Source organism: Sus scrofa, chromosome 1 (genome assembly GCF_054392235.1).
Source record: "Sus scrofa isolate SSC_HxYL_T2T_F1_AM1 chromosome 1, Sscrofa_HxYL_maternal_Yorkshire_Landrace_v2.0, whole genome shotgun sequence".
Lineage (NCBI taxonomy): Eukaryota > Metazoa > Chordata > Mammalia > Artiodactyla > Suidae > Sus > Sus scrofa.
Genome location: NC_139383.1, coordinates 177,411,104 through 177,426,423, shown reverse-complemented (window position 1 = coordinate 177,426,423; position 15,320 = coordinate 177,411,104). Strand labels below are relative to the sequence as shown.

Genomic DNA, 15,320 nt, shown 5'->3' with positions numbered 1-15,320 from the left:
GCACTGCTTTACCCAGAGACACTGTGTGCCATGTGACAGCCAGGTATAAGGGAGGGGCTTGGGACAGGAGCTTCCTAGAACTCTGTGACCCAACCCTGTGGACGTTCACCTTCTCTAAGCAAGGCTGATCCATTTATGTTCATTACTGAATTCGAATTCCAAGGGAAGACAGTCTGCAGGTTGTTCCCAAATAGAAACACACATGCACAGAGAACCAGGAGCTTCTGCCAACATGGCCCTCTTCCCCCGCGGCTCCCTGGGCCTGCATCCCTCGGCCTGCAGGAGGAGGCGGGGAGAGGGATCTGGAGGTGAGTGTCTGCTCCTGGCCCAGGCAGCCCTGCCAGTGCAGCCCTTCCAAGCAGGAAGGGGTGGGGGGAGCAGGGCCCTTGGGGTGGAGGTGTTTCAGTATGAAGTCATTTCCCACAGTGAAGCAGCAGCCACATTCTGCACGGTCCACTTGCAGTCTGGGATGCCTGCCCAGTGCCAGGAGAGAGTCTAAAAATGCCCAAGCCCGTCTCGGAATCTCGGGAGGCTGCCGAAGGGAACCTGGGCGTCGGCAAATCCCCAAACAACTGCCTGTTCCACACCGAAGCCGGCAGGGGGTGGAACTCATTCCAGCCTCCAGAGGCCCCGCATTTCGCAGGGTGACATAGTGCCCAATATCCGGACCACTGCCTGGAGCCCCTCATGGGCAGTCCTGATTCTGTGCCATCTCCGGGTTCCCAGTGCCCAGGACTGAGTAGATCCAATCACTCAGCGTGGAGATGGAGCTGAAAATCCAAGTAGGTCTGCAGTGGGAGGTGAGACAAGGCGTTCTATGCATGCTCCCCGGGGGGACCTCTCCATACAATAGAAGAGTCTGGAGTTTAGCCCAAGATGTCCTCACCTGGGGAAATGAAGGGAGCACCTGGGGGGGGGAAGGGGGGGAGGACATGGCCTTGGGAACCCGTACAAAGAGCCGGAGGGGCTTGCTCTCCTGCATCGTTGCCCTAATCAAAGCAGTGTGGTGGGCTAGGCCATAACCAGCAGCAGGATCTGGGTAACGGACAAGGCATAGAATACATCCTAGTATGTGAAGAACCAAAAAACCTGTGAGCAACTGATGGGTTCATCACCAGATGCAGCCGGGAAAATGGGCTGCTTGGAGGGAAACCACATTTGACTCTGACCTCAGACGATCTGCCTTAATAAGTGAGGATGAAAATGCTGCCCAGTTGGGCATACTCATGGATACGAGCCCGGTTCCTAATCCACTGAGCCACAACAGGAACTCCTCCCGCCCTCTTTTCTCAGATTTTCATTGGTTTCCTCTGGCTCCTGTGAGTCTCCTGGGGTGTCCACACTGCCACATGCCTGTCTACTTTGCTGCCTGAAAACTGCTCCATGACAACACTGGCTGGGTGAGTGAGCGTGTCCCGGTGGCCTGGTCCCCCACTCCCCGCCCAACGTCCCTTGTTTCATGATGGGCAGCAGTCCTCTTCCCCAAATAGACCTGCCCAGCACTAGGCCTGGCTGAGGACTGGGAACTCGTGCCTCCTCTGGCTCTAGGCTCAGAAGATCCATGTCCTTGTGTGTCTTCTCCATTATACCAGCTAAATGACCGTGAGCATGTCACATTCTGGACCTGAATGCTCTTCTTGAAAATGGGAATAATTAGAACATACCACTTAGAGCTGCTATGAAGATCCAAGGAGTCAAGTATTTGGAATCGTGCTTTATAAACTCTGGAGCACCTTCCGTTTAAAACATTGGTGTCTTCCAGACCCCAACACAGGGCTGGATACAGAGAAGAGCTTCCCGAGTAACAGCAGAACAGTGGTTCCCAACTGGGGGAGATTCTGATACCCCAGGGGACATTGGGTGATATCTGAAGACATGTTTATTTATAACCACTGGGTTGGGCCGCTGGGGCATCTGATTGGTGGAGGCCAGGGATGCTGCCCAGACATCCTGCACAGGACAGCCCTCAAGGCAAAGAATTATCTGGCCCCACATACCAGCAGCGCCGAGCTTCAGAAGCCTTGCTGTAGATGAATCAAAGTGCGAAATGGTATCTGTAGATACAGATATGGTTTGTTGTTCCAGAAAAGCAAAGGGACTCTGGCTGGGGAGCTGGCTGTCCAGAAACCATGGTGACCAACAGCAGGAACCCACCCAGGTTAAGAGCTGGCTGTGCCCAGATATGGTAAGTTGAAAACATTTTATTTCAATTCTATCCTCAGGAGGCAGCATAAATAATCACAGATGACCACGAAGGTCAGTGGGGAAGAAAAAAAAGCTGCAGAAGTGTGGGGAGGAGATGTGAGCTGACACAGTCTAGCTGTGGGGTCTAGGGGGGTGAGGAGACCCTGCTTTAGCTGGCTGAGAGGCTGAAAGGTTCTTGGAGGAAAAGCCCGAGGGGATGGGGGGTTTTCCCTGCCCAGGTCACCCAGAGGGGCCCTCAGGAGCCCCGCCTCTGTGGATGGTTATTCTGCAGGGTGGCCTTGGGACTAGCAGGTGTGGAGCACAATGCGTGCAGCAGGTTCTAGCTAATGAGAGAGAAGAGTGGACACTCATTTCTTGATCTCCAGTCCGGATCTCAAAGTCACCCCCTAACTGACTTTTCTGAGAACAGTGTTCACCGACTCGTAGGTAGTGAGAAATGAAGGGAGAAAAGGAAGAAAAAAAGAAAATTGTAGAAGACCAAGTGAAATGTGGCATCTCCCAGGTCCTGGGACCTTGGGCCACTTCTCAGTTTCCTCATCTGCAAAATGGGGAGAACGCTCCCTGCCTCTGGGAGCTGAGGTGAGGCTCAAATGGGATCCTATGTGTCGAAGAGCTGTGTAAACTTTAAAGTGCTACACCGACGTGAGGGGCTGTGGTGGTTCTACTAGCGTAAGGCTGAACGAGGCTGAGAGTGTGGGGGTGAGAGGTGCGCAGAGCAGCCTTCAGAGCCATCAGGCCCCTGCCCTGCCTTCCTGGGGCCAGACCACCCCCCTTCTCAGCCTCCGCTTCCAGAAAGAGGCCTCATCTCAGAGGGAGCCCCCTGGGCCGAGAGCAGAGGGTGGGGCCAGGAGGACGCAGGGGCACTGAGTGCGAGGGGCCTCAACTGGGCAGTGTGACACATTGGCACTACTGGTGTGGGGAGGCGGTAAAGGTGGCTCCCAGTCCTGCTCCTCCACAGAGACATGGGCCCTGGCGAAGCCCCTGTGGGATTGGCATCTTGATGCGGTGGGAAGGGCCAGGCCCGCGGTCTGGACACCGCTAGTCCTGGGTCCACTGTTCACGTGCTGAGTGACTTAGTAAGTCACATCCCCGTTGCAACCCTTGGTTCAGTCATTTGTAAAATCTGGGGGACACTATTCCTTACCCTGCCTGCCTCACAAAGTAAACGGGAAAAGGGTGTTGCCAGAGCTTTGAAGAGCATCATGGGAAGGCAAAGGGGTCATTATGGCCTTGGCGAGCAATCCTCTTAATTCCCTGAAGATAAGAGAGGGGGGCAAGAGACAAAGGAGCTGGGCTGCTTGTAGCCCTTGTCAGCTGAATCAGGCTTCCAGGGCTGGGGTCAGGGGGAGGGAGACCAGCTGCAATCCAGCCCTTCCTGTGTGTCCATCAGGGCCGCTGTGAGCCCCAGCAGGGAGCACGGAGATGTCCCAGCAGCCCCCTTTGTAGGGAAAACGTTCAACTTCTAAATCTACTGGGGTCCTGGCATCCCCCTCCACTCCCTGGTCCACGGAGGGCACCCCTCTGGGAGTCCTTGGCCTTTGCCCAGCCGAGGGGAAGCTGAGGCTCCTGGGGCAGCCGGGAGTGGGGCTGCCGGCCTGAGTCTCCAGGAGAGGCTGGGGGCTTTTATTAGCATGAGGTCAAGAGGTCAAAGGTAAGCTTCCAGTTCTCGAGGTGGCAGGTGGGGTCCTCAGGCTCTCCCCCAGCTCCAGTCCTGGCTCTGTCTCTGGGGTCACCGGATACAGGGAAGTTACGGGACGAGTAGAAACAACGGAGAGATTGGCTTAGAAACAGCCCAGCCGGGGAGCTAACAGTTCTTGGGGCTGTTGCGCAAGTTTTTCAGTTCCAGCTGCAGCTGCCGAATGCGGATGTCCTTCTGGGCCAGCTCCTCTTTCAACCTCCGAATCTCATCCTGCTGCCGGAAGAACATTCGGAGGAGCTGGGGTGGATGGAGAGAGGAGGCCGGGGGCGGGGGCAGGAGAGAACAGGTGAGAAGGTGACATTCTGAGGGGGCAGCCAGACCCTCACCCCTCCCTGCCCCCCAATGCAGCCTCTGCCCTCCTGGCCCAGGCCTCCCGCCCCACCCCCACTCCAGCGTTCCAGGTGACTCGGGTCACTGCGGCTCGCCTTTCTCCAGACCTGGCTGCTACCCACCCTTATCTCCACCCTACCCTGAGAGGTAGAAAAAAAAAAGGAAAGCTCTGGCTTATACAGACCCGCCTCAGGCACTGATCCAGGGTCCCTGAGGAAGGGATGAGTCCACACAGGCCAGTTTTCCAAATACCTAAGCTCACTCTTTTAGGACTTGAAGTGTAACACTTTATATACCTACCTTTTTTTTTTTTTTTTGGTCTTTCCAGGGCCTACACCACAGCTCACAGCAACACCAGATCCTTAACCCACTGAGGCCAGGGACAGTGAATGCTGGTCGGATTTGTTTCCACTGAGCCACGATGGGAACTCCTTGCCTACCATTCTAAATGGAAAGCTTTCTATAACGTTTTGCATCCTTCTCCTCTTAATGAAGTTCAGGGTACAGAAGGGAATCCAGCTTTTTTCCCAGCTGACACGGAACCATCACAGGCACAGCACCCCAAAGTCTGCACCGGGAATTGCTGGAGTGGGCATGAGCGAAGCATAGGAATCTGACACACTCTTACTTAGATGACTCGCTGGATTATCCAGCCTCTCCATGTCTTCCATAAAACGACCAACAGAAGCCCACACGACACAGCCTCAGCAGGCTCCTGGAGGACCCCACACACTTGAGTTGTGTTTGTCCTCAAAATTCCTGGTACACAAGTTGCATTTGTTTTTCTAATTGCATAATTCAATTAAATATGACATAAGCTGATGAAATGGGAATACCAAAGGAGAGTTGCTGTTTCTATAAAAACAAGATGAATGCATTAGAGAATCTTGATGAAGGGGATGCTAAAAAAGTTGCTACTGAATTAGATGTGGATGACATACCCATCAAAAAGACTGGAGAATATACTATATCTTGATTGTGCGGCAGTGGTTACACAGCTGTATGCGTATGTCAAAACTCGTGGAACAGTACACTGCAAAGGATGAATTCTACTGTAGGTAAATTACACCTCAATAAACTTTGCTTAAAAAAAAAACAAAAAACAAAACAGAACTGGAGGGATGGAGTTCCTGTTTTGCCTCAGTGGGTTTAAGAACCTGACATAGTGTCTGTAAGGATGTGGGTTTGATCCCTGGCTTCACTCAGTGGGTTAAGGATCTGGCATTGCCGCAAGCCATGGCATAGGTCACAGACGTGGCTTGGATCTGGTGTTACTATGACTGTGGCCTAGCCTCAGCTGCAGCTCCAGTTCAATCCCTAGCCTGGGAACTTCCATATGTGGCGAGTGCAGTGATAAAAAGAAAAAAAGCTGGAGGGAGTTCCATTGTGGCACAGCAGGTTAAGGATCTGGCACGGGTTCAATCCCTAGCCTGAGGAAATTTCATATGCTGCTGGCACAGCCAAAAAACCAAACCAAAACAAAAAACTGGAGAAAACTTTGAAAAAAAACCTAGGGCTTTGTTTTCAGATTAATTTTAGCTCTTATTCCACCTAAAAGAAACTGAATTTAGAAGCTGAAGTTAAAGAATGTTTTATCTGACAAAGACATAGTGGATCCCATCCCAAATGGGATCTCCTCAAAAAAAGGTTTTGGTCCTTTTCAAAATGTGTTTTGAATGAATGTATATGTTTCATACATTTAGTGAAAATAAATTGTTTAAAGAATGTATATATCATTTTTGTCAAAGGAAGAGCTAGTGATGTATGTCTGACGTCTACTGGAATTATGAGGAAGAAGGTAATCTCCCCCCCCATCCCCACTTCCCTTGGATTAAAAAATGTAGCCCACCTAATCCTTGGAGCAGAGCCTCTTTGCCTGCCTGCTTGTATCCCTCACAAGCGTCCTATCTTAATAAATCTATTGCATGCCTGTCCAAAAAAAAAAGAAGGAGTTCCCATCATGGTGCAGCAGAAATGAATCTGACTAGGAACCATGAGATTGCGGGTTCAATCCCTGGCCTCAATCAGTGGGTTATGGATCTGGTGTTACCATGAGCTGTGGTGTAGGTCGCAGACTCAGCTTGAATCTGGTGCTGCTGCTGTGGCTGTGGTGTAGGCCAGTGGCTACAGCTCTGATTTGACCCCTAGCCTGGGAACCTCCATATGCCACAGGTGTGGCCCTAAAACAAAGCAAAGAAAAAAAAAAAAAAGAAAGAACGTATGTATCATGTTTGTGATTCTTTCCTTTAACTGGCTTTAAAAAAAAAATTAGGAGTTCCCGTCATGGTTCAGTGGTTGACAAAGCCAAGTAGGAACCATGAGGTTGCGGGTTTGATCCCTGGCTCAGTGAGTTAAGGATCTGGCATTGCCGTGAGCTGTGGTGTAGGTCGCAGATGCGGCTCGGATCTGGCATTGCTGTGGCTGTGGTGTAGGCTGGTGGCTACAGCTCCGATTCGACCCCTAGCCTGGGAACCTCCATATGCTGCGGGTGCAGCCTTAAACACACACACACACACACACACACACACACACACACACACACACACACACAAAATTAACCAACAAAACGGTCCTGGTTACATCTGTTTAAAGGGACGCTGTGCTATTTGCCCTGCCTTAAATGACGCTACACACTCCTGGGCCTTACACGTTCTCCAATTTTCTTTGCATACTTTTTTGATCAGCTTTTGTTTTAAAAACAGCTTTTCTGAGGTATAATTCACATTCCATATATTTTTCTCAAAAACGGAGTGTCAGTTCAGTGATTTTTAGTGAACATATAGAGACCAAGAGCTTGTCTCCTCCCGGGTCAAGCTACCCCTTGTCCTTTTATACTTGGACCAGTGCGTTTACCATTCACAGCCCCATCTCCTAACTGGCTGCTGCCAATCTTTTGTGATGATTAGATTTCTGGGTAACACCAGGCTCTGAGCAAATTTATTTTTCCCAATGAGGAAAGTATATAAGCTGCAGTGTAGAGAGACCGTGGTGTCTGCGTTGTCTGTATGAGACCCTTTAAAATGTTTCTCTGGGTCCTCCATTCTAATTTATACAGACAAGAGGATAGCTAAATTTTACTCCCTGTCACTGACGTTCACCCCTGTCTTTAGGGTCCTGTAATGGCCCTGAGCTATCAGAGCAATTCAGGTACGTCTACCTTCTCAGGGTCCTTGTAAATTTTTTTTTTTTTTTTTTTGGAAAATACCAAACACATGCAAAAAATTTTGGAAACAACCAAACATATGCAGAAGTTGAAAGAACAGTGCCATGAACCTCCAAGTACTCATCATCCGGCTTCAGCAAATCCCATGGCACCGCCCTTGCTTCTTCCCTGCACCTACGTGGTTCCCCTGTACCAGCCTCCTGGGCAATTATGCTGAAGCAAACCCCACTCATCACAGGGTCTCATCCAGCTTTAGAAATCTGAACATTCCTCCATAAGGGCGCATAAACATATTTTACAGCAATGATCAATTCACCTGTCAGTGTTCTCTTTAAGACTGTGACTTTCCAGAGGTCAGGAATGGTCTTATTTTCATGAATAGCAGAGAGAATCATAAGTTGGTGTGACGGGAAGCCTCTAAGATGGCCCCATGCTATCCCCTCCCATCAAGGGTAGCCGGACCTAGTGACTGGCCTCAAATGAACAGAAGATGGCAGACATGACGGTCTGTCACCTGCAAGGTGAGTTTATAAAAACACCCTCTCTTCCTCATTCGCCACGTTGTGAGCTGCCCTGTGGAGAGTCCAAGTGGCAAGGACCTGAGGGAGGCCTCTGGCCCTTGAGGGACTGTGACCCTCAGTCAACAATCTGTGAGGAGATGAGTCTCGCCAGCAAGCATAGGAGCAAACCTGGAAGCAGATCCTGCCACAGCTGGAGTCTTCAGGTGTGACTGCTGACAGGTCACACCCTCGTGACAGACAGAGCCACAGGCCCCCATAGACACTACGAGGTAATAAAGGCTTGTGGTTTAGGTCACTCAGTCTAGGGGTGGTTTGTTACATGGTAACTGAGAGCGAATACAGTCGGCCTCTTTGTGCACTTCCTGGGAGCAGGAGTGGAGGGTGTCCAAGACGGGATTATCTCTTTAATGCTCCCAGCGGTTCACATCCCCATTTCACCATCAGGAAATGGACTCAGGGAGACTGGGAAACCTGTTGCGGCACAGCCAGGATGTGGGAGAACCAGGCTTCAAAGGCAGGTTGGGTCCCTGCAGCCATCTACACTTCAGCTGCATCCAGCCCGGGGCCTGGCACGCGGTGGGCATTCCCTGAATCCTGGCTGTGTGGGGCACTGTGCTGGCGCCAGGATTGAGGGTGCGGCTGGAAGGAGAGGCCTCCGGGGGGGCGTGGACAAGGCCCAGTTCTGGTTGCCCCCGCGTGAGTGGCTCCCTCTCCAAATGGTACAAAGAGTACTTTCATAAACACTCAGCCTCTTCCGCAAAAACAGGAAATCATCAGACCCCTGCCATGCAGGGAGGAAGGCGGTGCTGTAATGCACGAGGCCAGTTTTCCCCTGCGCGTTGGGAATTTATAACTCCCGTAACACCAGATGACAGCGACATCCTGAAATGGATTCATGAGGGGGCACGTAACTCCGGGGTAGCAGCTTTGAGGGGAGGGGGAGGGGCATCAATATCCTTATCCTAGCTCAACGTCTATTTATTGGGGTCAGAGGCAGCAGAGGCCAACAGTGGGCTACTTATGGTATTTGTCACAGAAAGAAAAATGCCTCTGAACAGACCTGGCTGAAAGGCCTGAAGCCCATAATTGAAATGCAAAGGTCTCGCTCTGCCAGGGTGTGTGGAGGTAATAACTTATATTCCTTACCTCATTCTCTGTCCTGGGTGGGACATTTTCTAATAAATCTATTCCGTTGACCACAACGCTCTTCTTTTCTTTGATGGGCGCCTTGAATACCATTTTGGAGGACTTCTTATAGCCTTCCTTCAAAGACATCAGCACGGGATCTAAGAGAGGCAAGGGGTGGATTCTCACTGACAATTTGATTGGATGTCAAGTGATGGAGACTCTCATCTACACCACGCCTGAGAGCGAGGCCAAGTTCAACGAGGAGGACAGGCAAGCGGAAGGGGGTGGGCTAGACCGAAGGCCAAGCTTGCCGTCCCCTGGCCTCTTCTGGGAAGCCCACCCCTTGTGGTACCTCGGTTGATGCCTCCCAGCCATTCATCGGGGGTCAGAGCTGGCTCCGTGCCTGGCGTCATGGGGTAAATGTCTTCCTGGTAGGAATCCGACTGCAGCAGGGGGAGCAGAAGAGAGGACAGATGGGGGGCTGCTGAGAAAATCCCCCTGATCCCTAGTCAGGTCCTCCTCTTTGCTGACCTCCCACCACATATGCTCCTTGCTCTCCTGTCTCCACGCCTTTGCTCTCAGTGTCTCCCACTGGGAATTCCCACCTTGCCTTCCTCAGCAAGCCGAACTGCCCTCACCTTGGAGTGGTCCCCTTCCACCACCCCCGGCTGGGCCTAAAGACAAGCAATCCACAGGAAAAGGGTTCCTTCTTCCCGGCTCCTCCATGGTTACGGTCAAGGGTGAGGAAGCTAGGCTTCAATGCCAGAGGCCCTTTGGAGCCAGCCGGACACCACTCACCCTCCGGGGGACGATCATGGAGATGGGCTCGATCAGGCCCTTGAGAGTCACCAGCTTGTAGAATCGGAACACCTCGCAGGCAGACACATCCAGCCCGTGCTTGGGCATGACCCCTGCGGACAGGCACACACGTGGCTGCGTGGGGACCCAGGGATCTGCCCCCTCGGAGCCCCTCCTTCCGGATGACCTTGGCCAGGTGAAAGGCACAGGTGGAGAGCACCAGGTTCAGAGGCAATGACCCATGTGGAGGACAGGAGGTGGGCCTGGGGCCTCTTGAGTCAGGCTCTGTCTCCAGGCAGTAATTTCTCAAATAAGCCCCGCGGACCAGACCTGCCTCACTAAGGTGTATGCTATAGAATCAGGGCCTTTGAGATCTGGAAGCAGCTGCAGAACTAGTTGAATCTAATCCAGTCTTTTTATTTTTTTAAATTTATTTATTTTTTTGGCTGCACCAGCAGCACAGAGCAGTTCCCAGGCCAGGGACCGAAACTGCACCACAGCACTGACTTGAGCCACAGTAGCCACAGCAGTGACAACGCCAGATCGCCAACTGCTAGGCCATGAGGGAACTCCCAACCCACCCTTTTTAGAGACGAGATTCCTGAGGGTCAGAGCAGAAGGGGCTTGCCCCAGGGCACAGAGTGTTTGATGGTAAAAGCCACAGGGCCCACTGCCTTCTGAATGAGCTGGTGTCCTGAAGCCTCTGTGTCCCCAGTCCTCAGAGAGAAAGGAGGGAGAAGGTTATCCCCGTGCACCCAGAAGTTTAAATGCAGCCTGAGACTGCAGTCCCATCATGCATCTTCTAAGACCGACAGGTGTGCATGGCACGCGCGTGTACGTGTGCATGGGCACTAGCCACAACATCTCCAACAGCTGTATCTGCTGGGGGACCAGTGCAGTGTGTGTTAGGAACACAGGCTTTGAGGGTGGGGCAGACTCCCCTTCTTTCTGACTGGGAGTCCTTGCCTGTCTGAGCTTCAGCTTTCCTGGTTGCTTAGAGGAAGCCAGGAGCAGCCCTGCATGAGAGTGTCGGAGGACTGAGTGTGAAAATGCTTGTTAACCGCTCCGCAGTGATGAGTGCAGATAACGTTAGTTTCTTTCTCCAGGATGTGAAGATGAGTTAAGGTTCTACCTCTCCTTGGCTGGAATGGAAGGCTGCTCCTCCAGACAAGGGAATTCCAGGAGCTGGAGGAAAGCGGTGTCATGATACCAAGTGGGATTTGAAGCCAGCAGACTTAGGTTCGGGTCCTGGCTCTGCCACTTGGGCACTATGGGACCTGCCAGGGGTGAGTTACATAGCCACTTGGAAACTGTGGAAAGGGCCTGGCTTGTGGCAAATGCTCAGGAGCAGTCATGAGTGAGGAGGACAAAGAGAAACAGTTGTCCTCGGTCCCCCCCGCTTCCCTCAGGTCCTGTGAACTCGACTTTTCAGGCATGCCCTGGACCCATCCTCAGCTCCTTATCACCATGCCAACCCCCTAGTTACCATCCTCTCTTGCCTAGAAGACCACAAAGGCCTCCTAACTGGTCTCTCTGCCTCCCTCCTACTCTTTCAAACACCATTCTCCCAAATCCACTCTCCCTATAAAAGCCAGAATAACCTTTAACCTCTCAGGTCATATCACACTGTCCCATCTCCCACCTACCCACCCACCCTACAATAAGTTCCCAGTCTAACCCCACCTCCTTCCCTGTGTGATGGCTAGTTATGTGTCAGTGGGCTCTGTAAAGGGAACGGCCCTCCCCGGTGTGTGTGTGGGGGGCATCGTCCTATCCATTGAGGCCCTGAATAGAACAGAAGGTGGAGAAAGAAGGAATTTGTCCCCTTTTCCTGCCTCTCTGCTTGAGTTGGGACATCTCATCTCATCTCCTGACCTGGGACTGAGATTCACACCATCAGCTCCGGGGTCTCAGGCCTTCAGACTTGAACTGAATTATACCATTGGTCCCCCGGGGCTCCAGCTCGCAGAGGCAGGCTGTGACATGTCTCAGCCTCCATAGTCATGTGAGCCAAGGCCTCACAAATCCCCTTAGATAAATATACTTGGTTGTTTCTCTGGAGAATTCTAGTATACACTGTCTAAGGCATCACATGGCATCTGGCCCCTGCCCATGTCTCCAACTTAATCACCCAACACTTGCCTCATCTTCCGCATGTTCCAGAGTCTACTCTAAGCTTAGTCACACAGACCTCCCTTCTGCTCCTAGATCGTGTCCGGCTCATTCTGGCCTCAGGGCCTTTGCACTAACCGTTCTTTCTGTTGGCACTACTCTTCCCCCTTCCTGCCTTTCGGATCTTAGTTTAAAATGTCATCTCCATAGTGAGGCTTCCCACAACCACCTGGTCTAAAACTGCCCCTATCACTCTCTGTTCTATTACCCTATTTGACTCTCTTTTTAGAACTTACTACCATCCAATATTTTCCTTACTTGTTTATTGTTTGTCTGCTTCTCAGTGGGATGTGAGTGAGGCTGTGTTCTGTTTTATTTATCACCATAGCCTTAGACCGGTCCAGGGTCTGGCATACAGATGGTACCCAGAAAATGTTTGTTGAATGACTACATGAAGGAGCAGGAGGAGCCAGGTACTTTGCCAGGTGTTTCGTACACATGATCTCTAAGCTTTACAACAACCTTTTAAGGTAGGTTTGATTATCCCCATTTTACAGACAAGGAAACTGAGGCTCAGAGGCATTAAGACACAGTTGAATCAGAAAATAAACCTAGGAATTCCTGTTGTGGCACAGCAGAAATGAATCTAACTAGTATCCATGAGGATGTGGGTTCGAAACCTGGCCTCACTCAGTGGGTCAAGGGTGCCACGTTGCCCTGAGCTGTGGTGCAGGTCGCAGATGCCGCTTGGACCCTGAGTTGCTGTGGCTGTGGCTGGCAGCTGCAGCTCTGATTCGACTCTAGAGTGGGAATTTCCATACGCTGTGGTGTGACCCTAAAAAAAAAAAGCAAAAAGAAAATAAACCTAGTTTGGACTCCAAAGTCCAGGTTGCTTGTTACACTATTTGAGGACAGGGTGACAGTGAGGGAAATGGGGATGACAGAGACCTGGGGAAGGGTGAAGTCAAGGGGATGGTCACTAGGACCTCAGGCACATCTGAGCCTCCCTTGGACCCCTCCAGCCCTGAGGTCTCTCAAGCTGGCTCTTGGGCCCTGTCGTAACACCAGCTCCTCAGGGGGATAAAGCCACACTCAAGTTCTAAGGAGAGGAAGGAACAGAGCCCCTGAAAAGATATCCTCCACTGGGTTATGTGGACCCTAAATGGGGGACTGCTGCACCGGAAGCACTGCCAGTGTTAGTCAATGGGCACGAAGACTGCACTGCAGGACTTTAGTGCTGGGAGAGCGCCCGGTGTGAGCAAGGTACTCACCACACTCGGTCCTGGAGCCCTCTCTGGGATTTGCCAGAGAACCTGGGGAGCCTGGGGTTGCAGCCAGGGGGACACCTCCTTCTGTTTCCTCAGGCAAGGACAGAGCTGATTAAGGGGACCAGGGGCCCTGCTTCCCAGGGGCTTCAGGAAGGGGCTGGGTGTGGACCCCGTTCTGGCTTAGTTACTGAACACCCTCCTGCCATGTCACAACCACGGTGGGCTTCGGCTGCCCCATCCCCCGAAAGTAGGAATGACCATCCCGGGCATACCCTGCAGGCTGCTGACCAGAGACAGCCGAGGATGCCCAGCACTGCGGACTGAAGGAGCCGGTCAAGGGGCGGGGACCGGCTGGCTGAAGAGGGACAGGCTGACCTTCAACAGGGCAGCACCTGTCGGCTCTGTGCTGACTGGCCCATGAGCTGTGGCTCTCTGAGTCTGTTTGTCCATCTAAGGGGGTGGGGGGTGACCCAAGAGCCTAATCCCTGTCTCTCCTTCACACCTAACAGCCCCGGCAGCCCTGGCCCCCTTACCTAGGCCTTTCTGCGGGGCTGGGGAGCGGAACTCCATGAGGTAACTCAGGTAGGGCTTCTCAGTGCTGATCTCGTAGTACCGGATGTTTCCGTCTCCCTGAGGGCGGGGGAGAGGCAGGTGAAAAAGGCAGAGGGGAAGGGCCAGGCTCAGCAGGCCCTGGTCCTGTGTGCTGGTGGAAAGAACCTCCGCTGTGCCTCCAAGGGGGTCAAAGTCCCCCTCGGAGACCTGGCCCCTGGGCCCCAGGGGGCCTGCCACGGGGGACTTGCTGGGGTGGTGGGGTGATGCCTTTCTGACAAACAAGATCTCTTGGCAGGTGCCTCAAATTCCATCCCTACGAACCATCCCTTGCACTCCAGGCTCTGATCCTTATTCCCACGTAAAACCCCACCCCACCTGCCTCTGAAGGAACTCTCATTGGCACTTCAGTGGAATGAGCGTCCGATTTGAGGGCACGTTTTGACAGAAGAGGGTGAGACTCGAGGTGGGTGAGAGGAAGGCCAGAGGTTCGGCTGGCTCTTCTTGGGGGGTAGGGCAGGAGCGGGGGCCCAGTGGGGGCAGGGGTCTCCCACAGGCTGCCCTGTCCCTCCCCCACCTTCGACTACCTTTCCAGCCAGGTAGAGCATGTGGGTGTCAGCATCGTAGAAGGGGAACAGGAGGCCAGAAAGCCCATCGATTTCTTCCTCGATCAAGGGCATGGACAGGTCCTCCTGCGGGGAGGGGGCCAGGATCAGCCCGTATCCAGGCAGGAGGGCACCTCACCTCCCTGATCCCAGCAAGGCCCCTGGAGCTACAACCCTTTGGTGTCACACCCCCCACCCCCCCACCGGCCTCCCTGTGGCTGACCTGGTCCCAGAGGGCAATCTGTCTCGTGTTCCACCTGGAGACCCCCGTTGTGAGAAGCCGCTTCATGTTTCCCAGGAAGACCACCCGGTTCACTCTGTGGTTTTTGCAGTTGGCCTCCTGGCAGGGACAGAGAGACATTAGGGTCCTGGGACAGGCTGCCTGCTGGTCCCCGGAGTTACGTCCATGTCCTAACCCCTGGAACCTGTGAAGGTTTTCTTACTTGGAAAACAGTTCTTGCAGATGCGATTTTAGGTAAAGGAGCTTGAGATTGGGTGATTCCCCTGGATGATCCACAGGGGCCTTAAGTGTCATCATGAGTGTCCTGATTTAGAAGAGAAAGGCAAAGATCGGAGTGGTGGGGCTGCAAGCCAAGGAGCCACCAGAAGCTGGAAGGTTCAGGGAAGGGTTCTCCCCTAAAGCCACCAGAGGGAGGCCACCCTGCTGACACCTTGATGTCGGTTCCGGCCAGAACCGTGAGAGGACCCATTTCTGTTCTTGTAAGGCACCCCATTTGCAGTAATTTGGTATGGCAGCCACAGAAAACAGGTGCTGTGGAGCACTGGAGCCCTGGGTCCAGGAAACCAAGCCTCTCTGTCACATCCCAGAGCAGGTGGGGGGTGGGGAAGAGGGGAGCTAACAAGGACTAGGCAGGTGGCTGCCAGCTGTTCTCATCAAGGCTTCTTTAAGCCCCAATGATACCCACTGGAGAGACTCCCTGA

General features: G+C 52.8%; 1 protein-coding gene and 1 long non-coding RNA gene across 14 annotated transcripts in view; one reads left to right on the top strand and one right to left on the bottom strand.

Moving 5' to 3' along the window:
* Nucleotides 1-455: 455 nt before the first annotated feature.
* Nucleotides 456-5,959, top strand: LOC106509078 (uncharacterized). 2 transcript variants are annotated; one of them, XR_002346367.2, is made up of 4 exons: nucleotides 456-782; nucleotides 1,294-1,400; nucleotides 2,086-2,185; nucleotides 4,563-5,959. It is a non-coding gene; the product is annotated as an uncharacterized LOC106509078 (long non-coding RNA). The 2 variants fall into 2 exon arrangements; XR_001306319.3 differs by having other exon boundaries at nucleotides 527-800; nucleotides 4,563-4,692.
* Nucleotides 2,184-15,320, bottom strand: part of CORO2B (coronin 2B) — a 143,382-nt gene continuing 130,245 nt past the window's right edge. For all 12 annotated transcript variants that reach the window (XM_084979341.1, XM_084979345.1, XM_003121757.6 and 9 more), the window contains 7 exons: nucleotides 14,602-14,718; nucleotides 14,361-14,465; nucleotides 13,758-13,854; nucleotides 9,845-9,957; nucleotides 9,399-9,489; nucleotides 9,065-9,204; nucleotides 2,184-4,141 (listed from right to left, as the gene is read on the bottom strand). In XM_084979341.1, coding sequence (XP_084835467.1) covers nucleotides 4,010-4,141; nucleotides 9,065-9,204; nucleotides 9,399-9,489; nucleotides 9,845-9,957; nucleotides 13,758-13,854; nucleotides 14,361-14,465; nucleotides 14,602-14,718 — 795 coding nt within the window. In that variant the 3' untranslated portion in view covers nucleotides 2,184-4,009. The remainder of the gene's footprint in view (nucleotides 4,142-9,064; nucleotides 9,205-9,398; nucleotides 9,490-9,844; nucleotides 9,958-13,757; nucleotides 13,855-14,360; nucleotides 14,466-14,601; nucleotides 14,719-15,320) is intronic.